The sequence below is a fragment of the Canis lupus genome, chromosome 8 (genome assembly GCF_011100685.1).
Source record: "Canis lupus familiaris isolate Mischka breed German Shepherd chromosome 8, alternate assembly UU_Cfam_GSD_1.0, whole genome shotgun sequence".
Classification (NCBI taxonomy): domain Eukaryota; kingdom Metazoa; phylum Chordata; class Mammalia; order Carnivora; family Canidae; genus Canis; species Canis lupus.
This window is the reverse complement of record NC_049229.1, coordinates 50,813,911-50,835,726: the sequence shown is the minus strand read 5'-3', so window position 1 is coordinate 50,835,726 and position 21,816 is coordinate 50,813,911. Positions and strand designations below refer to the sequence as shown.

Sequence of the window (21,816 nt, the reverse complement as noted above, 5' to 3'; positions counted from 1 at the left end):
CAGGATATAAAACAATTCCATCACCCAAAAAAACTTCCTTTGGAGGTCACATCTGCTCCCCACCTTTATTTTTTATTTTTTAAAAATATTGTATTTATTTAACAGAGAGAGAGAGAGTGAGAGAGACAGCACAAGTAGGCAGAGCAGCAGACAGAGAGAGATGGAGAAGCAGACTCTGCTGAGCAGGGAGCCGTATGAGGGGCTTGATCCCAGGGCCCTGGAATAATGACCTGAGCGCAGGCAGATGCTTAACTGACTGAGCCATCCAGGAACCCCTGCTCTCCACCTTTAATCCCTGGCAACCACTGATCTGTTCTCTATCACTAAAATTTTATCATTTCAAAAAAGTCATAAATGGAATCCAATCCTTGAATAACATGGGTTTGAAATATGAGGTCCACTTATATGTGGATTTTTTTCAATACAGTACAGTATTATAAATGTTTTTTCTCTTATAGTTTTCTTAATAACATTTTCTTTTCTCTAATTTACCGTATTATAAGTATTAAGTTACTTTATTTCATGTTAAGTTATAGTAGTTAGCTTTTAGTGGAGTCAGAATTATACAAGGATTTTTTTTTTTAAGATTTTATTTATTATTCATGAGAGACACACAGAGAGAGAGAGAGAGAAAGGCAGAGACACAGGCAGAGGGAGAAGCAGGCTCCATGCAGGGAGTCCAATGTGGGACTTGATCCCAGGACTCCAGGATCATGCCCTGGGTCGAAGGCAGGCGCTAAACTGCTGAGCCACCCAGGGATCCCCAGGATTTTTGACTATATAGAGAGTTGATGTCCCTAACGTCTGCGTCGCTTGAGGACTAATGTAATAATATAATCTTTTGAGAATAGCTTCTTTCACTCAGCTTGATGCCTCTTGGCTTCATCTAAGTTGCATGTATTAATAGTTTCCAGAATGGAAAATTTTTAAAACTCTTTATCTAGAAATTTAAAAACTAGATAAAAGTAGCATACCTGGCTGGCTCAGTCGGCAGAGCATGCAACTCATGATCTCAGGGTTGTGAGTTCAAGCCCCATATTGGGTATAGAGCTTACTTTAAAAACAAAAATAAAAACAACCCTAGAAAAAAGTATCAAGAATAAAAGGATATTGACACTAGAAGAAATCTTTGATATTATCTGGTCCAACTCTATGCTTTTACAGATAAGGAGTCTATTTCCAGTGAGGGTTGAGGACTTGCCCAAGATTGTTCAGGCACAGGAGAGGAGAGAGATTCAACCCTCTTTGTAGCCAAGTAAACCACCAAAATCTACACAGTGGGGTGCCTGGGTGGCTCAGTCAGTAGAATGTCTGCCTTAGGCTCAGGCCAGGGTCCTGAGATTGAGCCCCACATCAGCCTCCCTACTCGGTGGAGAGTCTCTGCTACTCCCTCTCTCCCACACCCCCTGCCTGTGCTTTCTCTCTGTCTCTGTCAAATGAATGAATAAAATCTTTTTAAAAAATCTATAAAATGTGATTAATGTTAAGACTGGGGGAAGAACAAGTATTATTGGAGCACAGAAAATAAACATTGTATAAACTCCTTTCCATTGCTAATGATAGAGAATCAACTCAAACTAACTTGAGCCAACAAAATAATTCATTTGCTCACTACTTTAAAAATTCAAGATGATAAAAATAAATAAATAAAAATTAAATTTAAAAATTCAGGATAGTGTGGTCTTTAGGTACTGCTGAATCCAGGAATTCCCATGATGTTGTCCAGAGGTCTCAACATCTCTCAATCTCTTATTCTCCTCTTTACCCTTCTGGTTTCCTTCTTTCTGCATGGTGGCCTCATTTTTTCCTGTCACAGGCTCTCGCTATCTGCCAGGATAGATAAATACTGGTAACTCAAGCCTATAATCTTACAGCTTCTGATCCAAAAGAAAGATGGATGCTTTCTCTCCATTGATCAAATCTCTGGCCATTCCTTTCAGTGTCCTTCGCTGGTTTCTGAACTGCCAAACTGTCCAAACTGCCTCTGAACCATTTCTCCTCTGTGGCTATACTCACTCCCTAGGTGATCTCATCTAGTATCATCAATTTACATACCATCTACCCCAGAAAGTCTCCAGCCCAGACATTTCTCCCCACACTTTGAACTTGTATATAAAACTGCTTACATGACATCTTTAGTTGGCTGTCTTTGCCAAATAACCATTTCAAATGTAATATGTTCAAAACCAAACTCCTGATCTTTTTCCACAAAAATGACCCTCTTGCAATTTTCCCATCTTAGTAAGTGGCAACTCCATCCCTCTAATTTCTCAGACAAAAACCTTTGGAGCCATCCTTGATTATTCTCTTTCATACTTCACATCAATTCTATCATTAAAATTTGTTAATCTTACTTTCAAAATAGATCCAGATTCCAATCTCTTCTTACCATCTCTACTACTACCTCCCTCCCTAAACCACCAGCATCTTTCCCCTGAATTATCACAAAAGCCACCAAACTGGTCTCCCTGTTCCCTTCCTTGTTTCTTGGAATCCATTTTCAACACAGCAGTCATAACAATCTTCTTAAAACACAAATCAGGTCACGTGTTTTCTCTGCTCAAAATCTCCAATGTGATTTCTACATACTGCAAAAGAGTGATCTCCCGAGATATAATAATAAGTGAAAAAAAGGAAGGTGAAGAAAAGTGTGTGTGGTATCTACCATTTGTCTGAGTAAGAGAAGCATAGAAATATATATGTATCTGTGTATATTTTTAAGTGAAAGGATAAACCATAAAAATTTTTTTCTAAGGTTTGTCTATAGGGAGAGGAGAGGAAGACAACAGAAGTGTCAGGGAAAGAATCTAGACTTCTCTAAATGTACTACCTATTTGGTAAATTTTGGCTTTGAAGCCATGCAACTGTTCCACAAAGCATTTTTTTTTAAATTTTATTTATTTATTCATGAGAGACACACAGAGAGACGCACAGACACAGGCAGAGGGAGGAGCAGGCTCCATGCAGGGAGCTCGACATGGGACTCAATCCCCGGTCTCCAGGACCACACCCTGGGCTGAAGGTGGAGCTAAACTGCTGAGCCACCTGGGCTGCCCACATAAAACATTTTTTTAAGCAACGCCTAAGAATCCAAAGCAAAAAGAAATAAACCTGACTATCAAATTAGTGGATCCCACAGAGAGGAACTACTGCAAGTCACGGTTTATTTATTTATTTTTAAGAAATCTCTACACCCAACATGGGGCTCAGCCTTACAACCCTGAGATCAAGAGTTGCGCGCTATACCAACTGAGCCAATCAGGTGCACCCCTCCCTAAATAACATTAAAGCAATGCAATTTAACTATACACACCTAGAGAGATATACTCTAAGGGCAAAAAGAATTATTTAAAAAAAAGCAGAAACTATTATCATTAAGCATATGTTTAGTAATCATTTTAGTAATGTTATTCTGAAACTATTTTATATATACAGTAGGGTAAAACAATTATGTTAATTTTGTTAATAAATTGTTATTGCCATATGTAATTATGTTAATGCCATTAGGCACCAAGATTTTCAGAAGAGATATGCATATAAAAATCAAAGTTAAGTAAAATCTGTGTAATCCTAAATTTGAGTTGAAAAATATTAATGTAAATGCATGGTGCATTTTCTCAAAAAATATGTGTGTATATCCAAATTTTTTAGTTCTGTTGACTAAAGAGGCTTACAAACAATAATCAACCCAGTAACAATGAATATTTATTTGTAGCATCCAGATTGTTTTCTCTAAAATATCGCTTTCCCACTTAAAGGAGGGCTTCTTGGAGAAATGACTGATTCCAAGTCATTCCAAATGACTTGGAATCAGTATATCTAGAAAAGTACTAGATGAATCTACAACATCTTGTCACACCAGAAATTTGAGTCACCCTGGGTAGTGGATTCTGCTTCTGCTGCTCAAAGTAGGGTGTTTGGTTCAGGACAATTCAAAGAGCTGTACACTTACGGTGTATGCATCTTTCTCTATGTGTCCCATACTACAACTAAAAATTTGTTATCTACTTTTTGTCGTGGAAGATGTCAAACGTGTTAGTATAATAAACATCCAATTCCCCATTATCCAGCTTCAACGGTGATCAGAAATGGCTATTCCCATTTCATCTATACTCCACCCACTTCCCTCTCTCCAATATTTGTAAGCAAATTTCATTTATCCTATCAGTTTGTCAAAGATTATGGTTAGGGGCTCAGTCCGTCAAACCTCTGCCTTCACCGCAGGTCATGGTCCCAGGTTCCTGGGATCTAGCCCAAGATCCAGCCCAGTGTGGGGCTCCCTGCTCAGGGAGAAACCTGCTTTTCTCTCTCCCCCAGTACCCACCCCCTATCTTGCTAGTTCTCTCTCTCAAATAAATAAATAGAATCTTTAAAAAAAAAAAAAAAAAGATTATGTCTTGGGACGCCTAGGTGGTTCAGCGGGTTGAGCATCTGCCTTTGGCTCAGGGCGTGATCCTGGAGACCCGGGATCGAGTCCCAAGTCCGGCTCCCTGCGTGGAGCCTGCTTCTCCCTCTGCCTGTGTCTCTGCCTCTCACTCCATGTCTCTCATGAATAAATAAATAAAATCTTAAAAAAAGATTATGTCTAATCCATAATCTACGTTAAACACATCGTCTAAACACGCACATACATAAAAGCATACATAATACACAAAAGAAGTGCTGTAAAGGCAACTTACCGAGGATCACACCAGACCTCCCCAGGACAGTGTTTTGGGGGTGGGGTGTGGAGGTAGGGGGCAGAGTTCAAAGAAAAGTTTCGAGTGTGAGTATTTTTGGAGCGTTCCCAAACTCTCCCTTCGACAGTCTCCCGATTTCCCATTGTTTTAAAACCCTGTCACCCTTTTATTTAACGTTGCCATTCCCAGGATACTCTTCTTGTGTTGGGGATGACTACACGGGGAATGAGACTGAGTGGGGAATAAAATAAAGCGGTTTAAAAGGCACCTCACCTCCGTTATTTTGGAAGAATAGGGAACGCCCTATTCCGTCACAGGGTACCAGCGATGCATCTGCCTTAACTGAAGCCTTAGTCTCATGATAACCGCGCGGTCGGCTTAGGACAGAATCGCACTCTCTTGTCCAAAGAACTACGAATCCCAGAAGGCCGTTCGGCCGAGGCGCCTGCGCATCGCGTGCTCCTTCCTTTCCCCTCCTCGTCCAGGGGAAAGACCCGCCCCGCGGTGCTGTCGCTCGCGCTGGAAGAAGCGGAAGAAGATGGCGCTCACCAGGTGGGTTGTTGATGGGGGTCCTCGATACGGAAGGGTCTGGGAGTACCCACGTTTTTTATTTCTCTGCCCACTGTCTCCGGGCGGTGACCTGGCGCGGGGCACAGAGCGACATGGGCTGGGACCGCGGCTAGGCCCTCCTGCAGGCCTCCGGGGCGACTAGGCCTCACGGAAGCTGGGGTCTTTCCTCAGCGGTTTCCCGGGTCGAGTTCGTCCCCTCACGAGGGCCGAGAGCCTTGGCGCGACAAATAGTTCTCCGGCCTCGGATGCCAAGGAGTCGCATCCCGGGGTTGTGGAGAGCGCTCCGAGCGTCCGGTCCGCGCCTCGGGCGGGCGCGGTGGGGATGTGGAGGGCAGTGGCTTATTTGTCTGGACGAAGTGAAGCGGCGGGAGCCGACGAGCCGGCTTTACCGCCGTGTGTCTGCCGAAGTCTCGTCTGTGCCCCGAAACCAGGATTCCTGAAGAAAAAAAAAAAAAAAAAAAAGATGTGAGGTGAGGGGCCCGGCACCGAACACAGATCTTTTTTTTTTTTTTTAATTGGCCACTGTCTACTAGTAATGAGCCGCTGCTCCGCACTTTTAACTTTGGACCTTAGAATTTCTTACGTAGATAGAACCACTTCAGATTTTTGCTGTTCTCGGTTGCCTTGGTAACCGCGTGTAAAGTGGTCCCCGCCTTTGGGGGGGGGGGGGGAGAGAGATTCCGAGGAGTTACATAACTCCTGCTAGTCCGCGACCTGCTGCCCCATCTGAGAAGAAAAACTTCCCGTATGCGGACGCAAGCAGGAAAAGTTGAGTTGTCAAAGATGCCTGTGAGGGAAATCGTTTTTGGGACATCGGCTTGAGCTCCCTAAACATGCTTGATTCTCCTCACGCTTCTTTTTCCTGGCTGATGGCAGTTATGGATCCCACAAAACGTTTTAATCAGAAAGTTTTTGGGGGGGAATTAATTTTGGGTGCCTTGCTCTCTCTATATCCTAGGGCCTGTGTGTATACACACACACATACACACAAAAAGCCACCTAACAGTCTTTGCAGGGAAGGTAGGGTCCAAGGCATACAGATACGGAAGAAAGAACAGCACAGAATGCTCACTTGTGTGGTAGTAACCTTAAGTGCAAAAAGAATTAGACTGAATAAGTTGGATGAACTAAGGAGTTCAATTTAGTAAGCAGCAAACATTTGAGTGCGCCTCCAGGTGGGAGGCACTGTGGCAAAGATTCCCAGGGTTGTGAGGGAAGGTATTTGTGGAAAAGGACACAGGGAAAATAACAGATCTTGTGGGTTATTGTGGGCTTAAAATTGCAGCGGCAGAATGCAGTCCTTAAATGGCTAGTCTTGGAGGCTACATAGTTTTCTGATTTCAGTGAGCTCTGGTTGATTTGATTGCAGGTGAAGTGTTACCTTATCTCCAAGACCTACCAAGGATTACTTAACGGCAGGGACTTAACATATTGATGTGTTGCAGTATTGGTGTCACCAGTTATTGTGACTAACTAAAGATTTGAGGTCATACTGATTTAGTCCTCTAAATGCAACTGTATTTGGGGTTATGTATCTAATAATATTACTTGCATTTAATATGCTTTATTTGGTAAAGGGGAAAGGGTAGACCAAGGTGTCTCAACAGTGGGCAGTCCCCGTGGCTCAGCGGTTTAGCACCGCTCAGCCCAGGGCGTGATCCTGGAGACTTGGGATCAAGTCCCATGTCCCGCTCCCTGCATGGAGCCTGCTTCTCCCTCTGCCTGTCTCTCTCTCTCTCTCTCTGTCTGTCTTGAATAAATAAAATCTTAAAAAAAATAAAAATAAAAGATGTCTCAACAGTGGCACTGTTGAGGTTTTGGACTGGATGATTCATTCTGGTGTGGGGCTGTCCTGTGTATAGTAGTAGGATGTTTAGCAGCATCTTTGGCCTCTATACATTAGATGCCAGAGGCACCTCCCTCCCCTTCACCCATTCCCTATCCCCTAAGTCTTGACAATCATGTCTCCAGACATTATCAAATACCTACATTGTAGTTATTTTGCCACCCAGTTGAGAACCACTGAGGTAGACTTTCTGCTTACATATACAGCCCACAGCCCACTATGTACCCCTTTCCCCTATCCTGCCACCACAGGAGTGTGCCTCTTGTGGGAATGTCATCTTTTACAAGGAAAAGCAAAATTAAGACCCTCTGGAAGGCTAGAGTATGTTCAGACCCTAATCCAGGCCAAGTTACTTGTTTACTGTATCGTCTGGACCCTTTGATTTGGCAGGCTGCCTGCCTTTGGATCATCTTAGTAATCAGTTCTTACAGCAGAAGGTAAAGAATAGAGAAAATAATAAGTATTTTGGCTTCTTTACACTATCTTTGTATCCTTCCTATGAATTGGGTATATGAGTTATACTGAATAGAATTATGGTAAAAGCCCAAAACTTTTGACTCCAGTCCTCCATCCATTCATTCATCATTCAACAAATACTTGTTGAAGATCTACCATGTGCCAGACACTGTGCTGGTTTTACAGTATTAAATCAGTGCTGGTTTTACAGTATTAAATCAGTCTGGCAAACTCCTTTATTTTCGAAGAGCTTACAGTCTAGGAAAGGCAAACTACTTATCTATCTGTATGTAAACAAATCAATAATGCAATATCAGGTAGTGATTAGGAATAAAATAAAGATAAAAGGACAGAGAATGACTCAAAATGTGGAGTGGGGTGGTGGTGTTTTGATTGAGATGGTCAGAAAACAGCTCTGGGGAGGTATAATTGAGCAGAGAAATCAATGCTAAGAAACAAGGACTAAAAGATCTAGGGTGGGGGCACCGGCTGTCTCAGTAGAGCATGAGACTTGATCTTGGGGTTGTAAATTCAAGCCCCATGTTGGATGTAGAAATTACTTAATAAATCTTTAAGAATGAATGAATGAGCGATGCCAGGGTGGCTCAGTGGTTGAGCATCTGCCTTTGGCTCACAGCATGATCCCAGTTGTGGGATCGAGTCCCACACCGGGCTCCCTGAGAGAAGCCTGCTTCTCCCTCTGCCTATGTCTCTGTGTCTCTCATGAATAAATAAATAAATAAAATATTTTTTTTTAAATTTTCTTAAGAGTTTACTGTAAAAGCACTGTAGGAAAGGATGTGCTGTGAGCTAGACAATGCCTAAAGAGTTAGGGATGAAAGAAGCTGAAAGCATGATTCCTGCAAGTTTCTGGTGAGAAAAAGAAAGGTAAATGAGTAGATAATTCTAAAACAGTAAGACAGATTATAATAGTGGTATATAGGGGGTCTTGTGGGAGCATGGTAGGTGCAACAAACCCAAATTGGGGGGAATTGTGGAACAGATCCAAATAATCAAGTATGTATTGAATAATATTTAGACACTGTGTGAAGGGGGTTCATCGATTTTCTCATTTAGTACTTAGAGCAACTCTGTGAGGTAGGTCATCTTTTGATCTGCCTCTACAGATGAGAAAACAGGTTCAGAGAGGTAGGTAACTTATCTGGGTTACTACCTTGCATAGGTAGGATTTGAACTCTGGGTTCTTATCCATCATAGTACCCAACTCTAGAATAGATCCCTCTTGTGTATAGCCCTCTGTATTTTTTCCTTCAGCTTTAATACAATTTGTGATTGTGGATTTGTATGAGTAATTGTCTCTCCTCTGCAAGACGTAACCGGTCTTTCTCAGTTTATAGTCTCACTGCCTACCTAGCACAGTACCTGCACCCAAGTGCTCAATAAATATTTTGAATAAATAAGTTCTGTTGCTTACTGAAATATGCTTACTAACCAAGAATTACAAAGAAACCTTAACTTTTCCATTAAATGTATTATTTATTACTGGAATCCTTTTGTGGTACTTTGGGATATCTCTGTAGTAACATTTATCACACTTCAAAGTTGCTAAGAATTGCTTGGTAGAAAGGCTGCTTTGATTAAAGAGTAACAAAGTACATATTTAGGATTTCTGCTTTGAATCTTTGACTTCCTAAGTTTTAAACTGCATTCTAAATTAGATACCTTTGGTAAAACACACTTAAATATGCAGTTTATATTTTCTTTCTTTTGTCCACCTCTTTGTTACATTCAGTGCTAATCCTTGTTTTTTTGTATTGATGCTAAAATAGTTAAAAGTAAGAAGCATAAGAGTAAAGCAGTTAAAAATAAGGAGTATGAAAGTAGGAAAGACACTAGTGCAACTGTATATTGGACAGTTGGCCACTGGTAACTGAGAATGTTTCCTTGTTATAAGAAAGGAAACGTAGAAGCATAAAAACTCAATAGTTTATTTATTATATGAAATACTTATTAATTTTTTATTTGGGCATCATTTGCCTGCATCCTAGTCAAACGTGTTTTACTGTATATCTCTGAGTACTTATTTCTTTCCAGACAAAATAAAATGACTGATATTTAATACTGCCATAAATCATTGACATGTTTGACCTGCTAAAGAGAAAAAAGTATTATGGTAAAATAGCCTCTGATGGCCAAATTGCAATGATCTAATGTGAGAATTTTTTACAATTCTGACTTTCATTATCTTTGCTTATAGCTTTTTACCTGCACCTACTCAGCTATCTCAGGACCAGCTTGAGGCTGAAGAAAAAGCAAGATCCCAGAGATCAAGACAGACCTCACTGGTCTCATCCCGAAGAGAACCTCCCCCATATGGGTACAGGAAAGGCTGGATACCTCGATTATTAGAGGTAAATAATTGTGCTAACACTTATTATAATACCCTTGTAAAATAAATTTAAACCATAGAACGTCTGCACATGAATGCCAATATGCTAGAAATCCTGGTGATGAGTTCCTAAGACATGTACTCCTCTTAGGGCATTGATCTTTTTCTTCTGGCTTAGTATCACTGCTTTGTGAACATGAGAGAATTATACCTGGTTGTGTCGCTTCTTAATGTCCAACTATTAAATGTACAAAAGAAACTAACATACCCTCTATAAATCTAGCAATTACCGCAGAGGGAAAATAATAGGAAAGTAAGAGGAGAAAATGAAAGAACAAGTTCATGTTCAGGTGCCTTTCCCTCCCTTCTCCCTATATGCACAATGCCACATAACCCTGCAGAGACAGCTTTCCTCCAGGGAAAACTCCAGCAGTGTTTCCTTTTCTGATTTCCTTCCTATTAAGTATAGTGGCAAGAGCACTGGCAAGGAGTTTAAAAGAATAAATAATAAGAAGTGTTTTTGCATCATACCTGTGCTGGTTACTGTTTAGTCAGCAGATCCTGACCTCTCTTCATCCGTTTTCTTGTTTTCAATTTGAGAATGTTTCTATATGTCTAATATACAGATTAATTTTTTAGAAGCTATAAGAGTTTTTTTTTAATATTTTATTTATTTATTCATGAGAGACACAGAGAGAGAGAGGCAGAGACACGAGCAGAGGGAGAAACAGGCTCCATGCAGGGAGCCCGATGTGGAACTCGATCCTGGGGTCCCAGGATCCCTGGGCTGAAGGCAGGCGCCAAACTGCTGAGCCACCCAGGCGTCCCAGTATAAGAGAATTTGATTGTTGGTTTGGAGGCAGTAAGGAGAAAGATGAATCTAGACTGATCTTTTTATATCTCTAGCTTGTTTCCAAAAAAGAAACTTATTTGACAGTACCTGTCCTCCTAGTTACTGTGTATCTTGTACTGCAGTTCAATACGTAATCCTTTCCCTAATTCCAGGGCAGATTTCTCATGCTTGACCACCTTTTTCATCTAGGGAGAAAAGCAAATATTTGAGACTTAACTATTTTGCCTCCCCAAGACCACTTCCTCTTTGATTGAGCCTTTTTCTTTTCCATCTCTTAATATTCATTCTGACTCCTGCAAATTTCCTTCCTCCACTTCCCAAGGAATGTACCTGCCCTATTAAAAATCTCTCTTCTTAAACCATTCATTTTTGTAGCCAAGTATCTTCATTTTATCACTTTCTTACATTCTTTCCTTTTACAGTTGTGATTTTTACCTTACAATGTGATTTTTACCTTACAATGTCCATGCCTTTACCTTTTTTCATATGCTTCCACGTGGTGTTCATAGTGAACTAAGCATTCATTGGACTGAAATCTGTTGCTTCACACCCTGCAAGATGCCATCTGCATTCTCAGCCTCTCCCATGTTTGGCATTCTCCCTGCCTACCAGAACACTCTGTAGAGCCTGGAAGACAAACTCCCAACTAGATCATGTCATAAAAAATTTCCTTTTTTTTTTTTTTTTCTCAGCCCTCTTCTAGACTTAATTAATATTCTAATATGCAAAGACCAGTCTTATTAATATTACTAAGGCATTGTTGTTGTTTCTTTTGTTTTCACTGATAGTATATTTGTAAGAAGCAGGACAAAATAAAAGATAATCAAGGAGGCTATAATGCCCACTTACCTGGGACAGAAAGGTAGTGATTGGCATTATCAAACCAAAGGATAGTGTGTCTCTTTTGAGGGATGATAGATATTCTTTGTTTGCCTCTCAACAGATTATAGGGCAGGGGTGGCAGGCATCATTTTACATACAACAGAAATCTCATCCTATTTCCATTTCAGCATTAGGACAGTCAGGGACTATTAACTTTTTAAAATCTTACTTGACGAATGGTTTCATATATCCTGGTGGAACAGAACAGTTTATTTGAAAATCAAACAAAAAAGGCCAGCTAATCTGGAAATACTGTGAATGCTTTTGTAGGGGAGTGAACGTTCTATGGAGAAAGCATTTTGTTCTAGTTTTCAAAGGAAAAGCTATGATTTTCTGGCAGGCTTAATGACCACATAATGCCACATCCACAGTTCTAAAGTGCTTATTCTAGTTCAAGAACCCTAGCAAATCTGAGCATGTGTCATATTGATGGCCTGGGTACAGGTAGCACCTTTCTTGGAAATGCTTTAACTATTTTCTGCCTAATTTGTAAGAAAATGTCTCCCTCGCCCTTACTTTTTGTTTTTTAAAATGTCAAAATTACTCATTCATTTGGGGAATATAAATAATAGTGAAAGGGAATAGAGGGGAAGGGAGAAGAAATGGGTAGGAAATATCAGAAAGGGAGACAGAAGATGGAAGACTTCTAACTCTGGGAAATGAACTAGGGGTGGTGGAAGGGGAGGAGAGCGGGGGGTGGGGGTAACTGGGTGGCGGGCACTGAGGGGGGCACTTGACGGGATGAGCACTGGGTGTTATTCTGTATGTTGGCAAATTGAACACCAATAAAAAATAAATTTATTATTTAAAAATAAAATGTCAGGGATCCCTGGGTGGCGCAGTGGTTTGGCGCCTGCCTTTGGCCCAGGGCGCGATCCTGGAGACCCGGGATCGAATCCCACATCAGGCTCCCAGTGCATGGAGCCTGCTTCTCCCTCTACCTATGTCTCTGCCTCTCTCTCTCTCTCACTGTGTGCTTATCATAAATAAAATAAAAAAAATTAAAAAAAAATTTAAAAATCAAATGTCAAAAGTTTTCTTTAGCAAGTCAGCATATCATACCTAGGAAATCATATATCCAGGATCCAATGGAATATTTCTTGAAGGAGGAGGTCTTTTAAAAGTCGTTATTTACATAAAGTTTCTTCATCAAATCACCTCTAAATGATTTTAATATCTTTTCCTATCTTGTTATATGGGATGAATCACTGAATTCTACTCCTGAAAATAATATTGCACTCTATGTTAATTAACTAGAATTTAAATTTAAAAAAATTTTTTAGATATTTTATTTATTTATTTGAGAGAGACACAGACACAGGCAGAGGGAGAAGCAGGCTCCATTCCATGCAGGGTACTGTGGGACTCGATCCCCGGTCTCCAGGACCACACCCTGGGCTGAAGGCGACAGTAAACTGCTGAGCCACCCAGGCTGCCCACACAAAGCATTTTTTTAAGCAACGCCTGAGAATCCAAAACAAAAAGAAATAAACCTATCAGATTAGTGGCATAATCCCAGAGAGGAACTACTCCAAGTCACTGTATGTATGTATGTATGTATTCATTTATTTATTTTTAAGAAATTTCTGGACCCAACATGGGGCTCAGCCTTACAACCCTGAGATCAAGAGTTGCATGCTATACCAATGGAGCCAATCAGGTGCACCCCTCCCCAGAGGGAGAGAAGCAAGCTCCATTCAGGGAGCCCGACGTGGGACTGAATCCCAGGACTCCATGATCATGCCCTGGGCCAAAGGGAGGCACTCAACCACTGAGCCATCCAGGCATCCCAGGAAAAAATATTTTTAGAAATATTGAGCATCTGCCTTCAGCTCAGGGCATGATCCTGGAGTCTTGGGATCGAGTCCCATGTTGGGCTCCCTGCATGGAGCCTGCTTCTCCCTCTGCCTATGTCTCTGCCTCTCTCTGTCTCTCATGAATAAATAAATAAAGTCTTTAAATATATATTTTTTCCTATCATTTTTTAGTAGTACTGATTTGCCCTTTTTTGAGCTAAAAGAGAATTTTAGGGGCACCTGGGTGGCTCAGTGGTTGAGCATCTGCCTTTGGCTCAGATCATGATCCTAGAGGCCTGGAATCAAGTCCCACATCAGGCTCCCTCTGCCTATATCTCTGCCCCTCCCTCTGTGTCTCTCATGAATAAATAAATAAAATCTTTTAGGGGGATAAAAAGGAATTTTAGTTCAGTAAAAAATACAAAATTTTTTGGAGTCAGAAGATCGAGTTCAATTCCTGCCTATGCTAGCCATGACATCTTAGGGAAATCACCTAACTTTTCTAAACTTGAATTTTTTCCATATGAAAATATGAGTTATTGGAGAAATAAAAGAATTAAATGAGTGTGGATTCTGTACATTATAAGAAGGTCCTAAATGAATACTACTAAATTTAACAAAAATATTTAAAAGTTATATTTGATAAATGTTTGATAAGCTACCTTTTTTTGTAATGTTAAACTTCATCAACTGACTTGACTTAGCTTGTTCTACTTTAGAAGTTTTAGTCCTCTCTTCTAAATAATTGTATATAGTCACCATTAAAAATGTGGTGAACTCATTTCTGAGGCCTTCCTATTCTATTATTTGCTTTTCATGGGACATGAATAAATGTTATTGAAGGGAAGCCCAGGTGGCTCAGCAGTTGGGGTGTGATCCTGGAGTCCCAGGATCAAATCCCACATTGGGCTGCCTGCATGGAACCTGCTTTTCCCTCTGCCTCTGTCTCTGCCTCTCTATCTCTGTCTCTCATAAATAAATAAATAAAATCTTTTTTAAAAATGTTATTAAAATCTGGTTCCAAGAAAAAATTCTTTACATTTCTGTGCTGTTGTATCTTGAACTGCACCTAAGTAAAAAAAAATCGTATATGCTAAAACTAAAAATCTTCTCATTGCCCTAAACATTCTGCTTAATTTCTTCCTGCCACATGGATAGAAATCCAAATTCCTTGCCATGGTCTAGAATCCCTTTCGTGATCAGGTGTCTGTCTGCCCATGCAAACTTACCACCTGTGTGTCTGCTCCTCTGTCCTCAGCAGGTTCCAGCCCCACTGGACGCTTGTTTCCTAGAACATTCCAAGTTCTTTTTTTTTTTTTTTTTAATGATAGTCACACAGAGAGAGAGAGGCAGAGACACAGGCAGAGGCAGAAGCAGGCTCCATGCACCGGGAGCCCGATGTGGGACTCGATCCCAGGTCTCCAGGATTGCGCCCTGGGCCAAAGGCAGGCGCCAAACCACTGCGCCACCCAGGGATCCCTCCAAGTTCATTTTTGCAGCAAGGCCTTCACACTATTTGCTCTGCCTAGAAAATGCTTCCTTCAGATCTTCCCATGCCTGATTTCTCATTATTCGGGTTTTGGCTCACATCACAAAGGCTGTCCCAACCGCACTATCAGAAGTAGCCTCTCATTGCAATCCCATTATATTTTCAAGGCATTTACCACAAGCCAAAGATTAGGCTTTTTATATTTTTGCCCACTAGAATGTACACTGTTCAAGACCAGGGACCTCTGTTTTCTCTGTTGCTGTATCTCTAGCATCTAGCATAACAAGGGCTCGATAATTATTTGTTGAATGAAAGAATATATCTTGAATCTCAAGTTACTATTAAATATTATTCTTATTTCTTTTCTTTTTAATATATAGGATTTTGGAGATGGAGGTGCTTTTCCAGAGATCCATGTGGCCCAGTATCCACTGGATATGGGACGAAAGAAAAAAATGTCAAATGCACTGGCCATTCAGGTGGATGCTGAAGGAAAAATTAAATATGATGCAATTGCTCGGCAAGGACAGTCAAAAGACAAGGTAATCTTCTCAATGATTTTTCCCCCATTGGTAAAAATTTTTTGAAGAGGTTTGTTTGTTTTTTAATTTTATGGAAATGATACATATCTGGCCATTTAGTTTTGTTAAAGGTATCAATGAGGGGCACCAGGGTGGCTCAGTTAGTTAAGCCTCCAACTCTTTTTTTTTTTTTTTTTTTTTAAGATTTTATTTATTTATTCATGAAAGACATACAGATAGAGAGAGAGGCAGAGACACAGGCAGAGGGAGAAGCAGGCTCCATGCAGGGAGCCTGACGTGGGACTCGATCCTGGGTCTCCAGGATCAGGCCCTGGGCTGAAGGCGGCGCTAAACCGCTGAGCCACCCGGGCTGCCCAAGCCTCCAACTCTTAATTTCAGCTCAGAGTCCTGGGATCCAACCCTGTGTTGGGCCCCGTCCTGAGTGGGGAGTCTGCTTGAGGATTTTCTCTCCCTCTCCCTGTGCCCCTCCTCTTACTGGTGCGATCTCTCTCTCTTTCAAAATAATTTTTTAAAAAAAGGTAGCAATGAAATATACGTAGGATAACTGAAGATAGGGCTTTATAACAATACGAACAGTATATTATGACTTCATAATAGCAATGACTTTTTTCTTTGAAGTCTCCAAATTGGTGAAAACTTCTATATACTTAGAGTTTTCATCTATTTGTTTAATATTTAAAAAACAATTTGTAATTGTTTAACTTTAATTGTTTTAAGTTCTTTTATAGCACTAACATTTCTTAAGTGCTTGAAAATTGTTAAAAATCTACAATTCTGGCACCTGTCAATTTATATTCGTCTATAGTTTGCTAATTCTTCTCGTACTTAAAAAGTACTTGCATAGATATTTAATTATTTTAGCAATTCCTTTGAATTACACAGACTTTTTTACCCATTAAGCATAAAACTGGCACTTGCTATCCAGATTTATGATGGGCCTGCTTACAAAGTAATCCAAAGACCAAAAATAAAATTCACTTAAAATAATCTCATCACAGAGCAGCTACACTCAGAGCTAAGAAACTGTTTTTAAGAAGACCTAGTTTTGGGATCCCTGGGTGGCGCAGCGGTTTGGCGCCTGCCTTTGGCCCAGGGTGCGATCCTGGAGACCCGGGATCGAATCCCACATCAGGCTCCCGGTGCATGGAGCCTGCTTCTCCCTCTGCCTATGTCTCTGCCTCTCTCTCTCTCTCTCTCTGTGACTATCATAAATAAATTAAAAAAAAAAAAAGAAGAAGACCTAGTTTTTTTCTCTTGTAAATAAGTGTTCCACATAAAGGTAAGATCTCTTTAAAATTGAAGATGTTGGGGAAAAAACTTGAGAAGTTTCAGTACCTGTCCTTTGTCTCTCTGTCCTGGAAACATTTTCATTTTACCCTCTAATAGCACTGATGACAATGCATACTCTGTTCCTGCATCAAGACTGCTGAGTTATTAGGGAAAACAGTTACACTGTCATGCAAATCTGTGTCTTAGGTTTCAGCTGGGCTCCCTTGGTGTTCCTCCAAGCTCTAATTCCTACTCCTCTCCATCCCCTCTCAGCTGAACAGGTGACTAGGTGACATCTGTTTGTATATAAAGACTAGTGGAAGAAAATTGTCTACTTTCTTTACCCTGCACTTGGCTTTCTGTCTTGACTTTTCCTTTTGTCTCTATAAGAAAGCTCTTCTGTAAACCTAACCTTGCCCTAGTGTATCCTGGATCTCATTCCTTTCCCTCTCCTTTACAGCCTCACTTTTTCTTCATTCTTCTTCTCAACTGTGACTTTTACCTCCACTCCTCTATTGGCTCCTTCCTATGAGCTTTTAAATAGGCTTGCTTTTCTCATCTTTTGTAAGAAAAGTTTTCTCCTGATTACCCTCAAGGCTCCCTCTAGCTACCACCACATTTCTACCTGATTTTCTTAACTTTCTTTCATTCTTCATTTCACTGTAATACAGCCTCCCCTCAGCCAGTCTGCTGAGAAAAACTCTGGCAAAGGTCTCTAAGACTCTGTTTCTCTCAACACCATCTCTGACTAATCTAATTTATTCCCTTAGCTAAAAATGCCACTCATTTTGGTAACTGTTGGATCTGTGTCTCCAGCCCCATTTTCTCTCCTGGGCTCTAGGTCCTTATATCTACTGTCTGCAAGGGCAGATCTATTAGATTTTCCCAAAGTGCTACTCATCAAATCCAAACCTAAATGCATAATTTTCTACTTAATATACTTTCTCTATTCTCTAACTCAGTGACTGGCAGTGATATCCTCCTGATTGACTATTCTAAAAGCCTGGGAGTTCTTTTTTTCCCATTATTTTATTGATTTTTTTTAAAATACACTAATAAATTCTTACTGTAGAAGATACCAACAGTACATAAGTATGTATATATAGTCCTGTCTACTTCTCCCACTTTATTTCCCAGAGGTAAATACTTCCCAGAGGTAAATATAAGAAGTATATACATATTTTACACATAAACATCTTTTTTATATGAATGAGATTTTAATATTCATAACTTTTATAGGCTTGCCTTTTTACTTAATATGTTTTAAAGATTTTTATTAGTACATATAGGTCTGCTTTATTTTTTTTTTAAGATTTATTTACTTATTTTAGGGAGATGGAGAGTGTGTGAGCACACCCATGTGGGAGAGGTGCAGAGGGAGAGAGAGAAACTCAAGCAGACTCCACGCTGAGTGCAGAGCCCAACGTGGGGCTCAATCTCACAACTCTGAGATCATGACCAAATCCGAAACCAAGAGTTAGAGGCTTAACTGAGCACCCAGACACCCTGGTCTGTTTTATTTTTTAAAAATGTGTGTAGAAGTCCATGGTGTGCATGGGCCTGAATTTTTATTTTTCAGCATTGGCGGTTTCTTTAAAAAAAAAAAAAAGAAGAAAGCATTGGTTATTTCTGATTTTTTAGTTTTCAGACAGTACTTTATTCAAGATCCATATGCAGATACTTTTTTTGCACCTGAATATTTGTGTAAATAAATTCTTAGTGGATTTATTGGGTCAAGGGATATTCAGATGTCAGATGTGACATATAAAGCTGGTATGTTCTCTAAAAAGCCTTTGTTGAGTACTCATTCCATTCTGCTTAGTCACCATGGTTTATCTTCTTCCTTAATACTTCTCAAGTATTTGCTCTTCTCTGCTACTTGATTCAGGCCCTTATCATTTCTTGCTTTATTTATCACAGCAGAATCTGAAGCCTCTGCTTAGCATTTGTCTTACCTGCCTAGAAAAACAAATTTATCCTTGTTTGTTTGTTTGTTTAACTTACTCTCTCTCTCCCATGTATACACACACAAGTGTACATGCTAAAAATCTTTCCATGGCCTTTAGGGTAAGAACCAGCCAACCTCCATATTATAATGACCACTTACCCCCTTTCTTACCTTTCTAGCCTAGCCTCAGCTCACATGACTAGAATACCAAATTCTAAAAATAAAAAGTCCAGTTTTAGCCATTCTATTTATTTTCAGTACAAAATAATCACTATTGTACATGGTTGTTAGAGTACCTGTCCTAGAGAAGAAAAACTTTCATGGCACCCAGCTGGCTCAGCCATGGAGCATGCAAATCTTGATCTCCAGGTTGTCAGTTTGAGCCCCCACATTGGGGTATAAAGATGACTTAAAATTTTTTTGTATATATAAAGATTTTACTTATTCATCCATGAGAGACACAGAGAAAGAGACAAGGGGGCAGAGACTCAGGCAGAGGGAGAAGCAGGCTCCACACAGGGAGCCCGATGTGGGACTTGATCCTGGGAGTCCAGGATCACGCCCCAGGCCAAAGGCAGGCACCAAACCGCTGAGCCACCCAGGAATCCCCTAAAATTTTTTTTTTTTAATGGACGCCTTGGTGGCTCCATGATTAAGTGTCTGCCTTTGGCTCAGGTCATGATCCTGGGGTCCTGGAATTGAGTTCTGCATCAGGCTCCCCACAAGGAACCTGCTTCTCCCTCTGTCTATATCTCTGCTGCTCTCTCTGTGTCTCTTATGAATAAATAAGTAAAATCTTTAAAAAATATAATTAAAAACATTTTTTAAATCTTAAAATAAAAAACTAAAAAAATAAATAAAAATTAAAAAAAAAAAAACTTTCAGGCATTCTCTGTCAAGATCTGCTGTAAGGAACTATTGGCGACTCCCCTAATATGCCACCTTCTCTCTTACTATAGGAACTTCCCGTGGATGTCCTCCTGTGCATGGGAAAGCCCCCCCACCTTTGAATTCTATCGCTTTCAAATCACAGCTCGCTCTTCACTGTTTCAGGGTACTCTTCCTAATGTCCCTTGGCTAGACAGAGTTTCCTTCCTTCTTCCATGTTTATCATAGGAGTCATCACCTTTTGCTGTACCTACCCATTCATGACTATCTATGTCATTTGACTGTAAGCTCTATTATATCTTTAGGTTTCCTCTTTGGCACCTAATTTAGTCCCTGACAGCTTGGCCCACAGACATTCATCAGTGGTTATTGAAGAAGCAATAGCAGTTTTCATTGAATAACAGAAAACTACCTCTCCTGAGCCAGTAGGGAAGCATAGTCCATTCCTGCAAAAGGAAAAATAGATCCCTATACAGTAGGACATATATTGGAAATGTCCCCTGTACCGTGGAGGCCTTCACTAGGCTTGCTTTGTTTTGATACATCTCTCCTTCTTTGGAATAATCACTATTCTTTATTGGTATGTGCTACCTCTCCTGTCATTGCTTGGGGAAAGCAACACTTTAGGACAATAGTTTGGTGTTGGCAGGTTGACTAATTTTGAGTGACATACTGTTTTAGCCCATTTTGCATTAAATTTCAGATTTGGAAACCATGAATTTTCACTGACCCAGAGAATGAAAGTTTTCTTCTTTCTCTAACAACTGTGTATGTTGGTGATTATTTTGTTTTGAAAGTAAAGTAGAAATATTAGAACTGTTTGTTTTTAGATTTCAGTATTCTGGCCAAATAAGGTCTCTAAAGTAATAGTCCTTTGTACACTGAAAGCTTTATATGTTTGTCTATAATGCAGCCACTAGAGATGAATCCAAAATTTGTAGTTTATAGAAGTACCACTCAGAGGTTCATACTAACCCTAAGTCTTAGCCTCTTACCCTAACCTAATAGGGGAAACTATGCATGCATAGGATGTATATAGGAAAACTCTGTACCTTACTCTTAATTTTGTAAGTATCTTAATTTTTTAAAAAGTGGATGGGTTAACGCATGAAGTTTTTTAATGCATTTAATAATTCAACATTAACTGGTACATGTTGGCAAATGCATATGGAAAGAGGGGACACTTCTTGATCGTTTGGGACTGTCTTGAGCATTGTGTAATGTTTAACATAATTGCCACTACCTATTAAATTCCTGTAGTGCCTTGAAGGTAGCAGCAATGCCCAGTTTTAAAACCACCGACTTTCCTGTTTTGGAAGTAGAAATTGGCTACTAAATATGGCTTTAAAATGGGGCTTTAAAAATTCATTATCATTCAGGGGCTGATATTCACAGTCTTTGACATAAGAAGAAAATAGCTTATTGGGTTATTGAATTTGCATTATAGTGCAAAGATTTCTGATTTATTTCAGAGATCTGGTTTTTTTCAGAAACCAGAGTTCTCACTGAAATATTAATAGTGAAAGGTCAAGAATGGTAAATGCTATCCCTGGGTATAAGAGATTAAGAAAAAGGCAAGATTGCAAGGGATGATATTCTAGAGCAAGTCTAAGGCCATAGATCTCTACATGTAAAATAAATACTGTATACATAAGACTTATAGTAATACAAAATTGGTAGAGGAAAAAATTTCTTGAATTAAATTTTGATGGAACTAAATGCTTTTATTTTTCCCCAGTTGTGACTTGAGTGATAAATCTTGAAATAAAATCCTTGGTATTTACATTTTTCCTTCTGGAATAGTTATATGGGAAATATTGCATATGTGATAATTACCCAAAAGAATGCCTGTAACGCCTTCCTCCCCCCAAAGAAATAACTCCCAGCAACTTTAAACTGACCCCAAGATTGTATATTGCCTTGTTCCTATGATTTCACAAACTAGCTAAGCCTAAAGATAGTGTTTGAGCTCATTTGTGCTCCTCATACCTTCTAGGGTATATTGTATTTTTCAGATAACCCTCCCCAGCCCCCTTGCCTCCTGGGATATACTGAGTTTCTTCCGCACATTTGATTCTAAAGCAATAAAAATTGGGGGTTTTATAGTTAATTACCATGGAGGAATCTTGCTCTTCAGATGTCCTTCACTCAGCTTTGTGAGATGCTAGAATCTTATTGATGCTCATTTAAAGGATTATTAACTTTGGAATACCCAAATAAGAAGCAGCAAATGGCTCTTGTGTGCTAA

The 21,816-nt window shown here is 39.9% G+C and overlaps 2 protein-coding genes across 4 annotated transcripts in view; one reads left to right on the top strand and one right to left on the bottom strand.

Annotated features, from left to right (window-relative positions):
• ADCK1 (aarF domain containing kinase 1) overlaps positions 1 to 5,703 on the bottom strand; it is a 147,708-nt gene extending 142,005 nt beyond the window's left edge. For all 3 annotated transcript variants that reach the window (XM_038545425.1, XM_038545426.1, XM_038545427.1), the window contains exon 1: positions 4,953 to 5,703. The gene's annotated coding sequence lies outside the window, so the exon portion shown is untranslated. The remainder of the gene's footprint in view (positions 1 to 4,952) is intronic.
• The window catches only part of SNW1 (SNW domain containing 1), a 33,629-nt gene continuing 16,886 nt past the window's right edge, over positions 5,074 to 21,816 (top strand). The window contains exons 1-3 of the mRNA XM_038545422.1: positions 5,074 to 5,231; positions 9,770 to 9,923; positions 15,302 to 15,463. Coding sequence (XP_038401350.1) covers positions 5,218 to 5,231; positions 9,770 to 9,923; positions 15,302 to 15,463 — 330 coding nt within the window. The 5' untranslated portion in view covers positions 5,074 to 5,217. The remainder of the gene's footprint in view (positions 5,232 to 9,769; positions 9,924 to 15,301; positions 15,464 to 21,816) is intronic.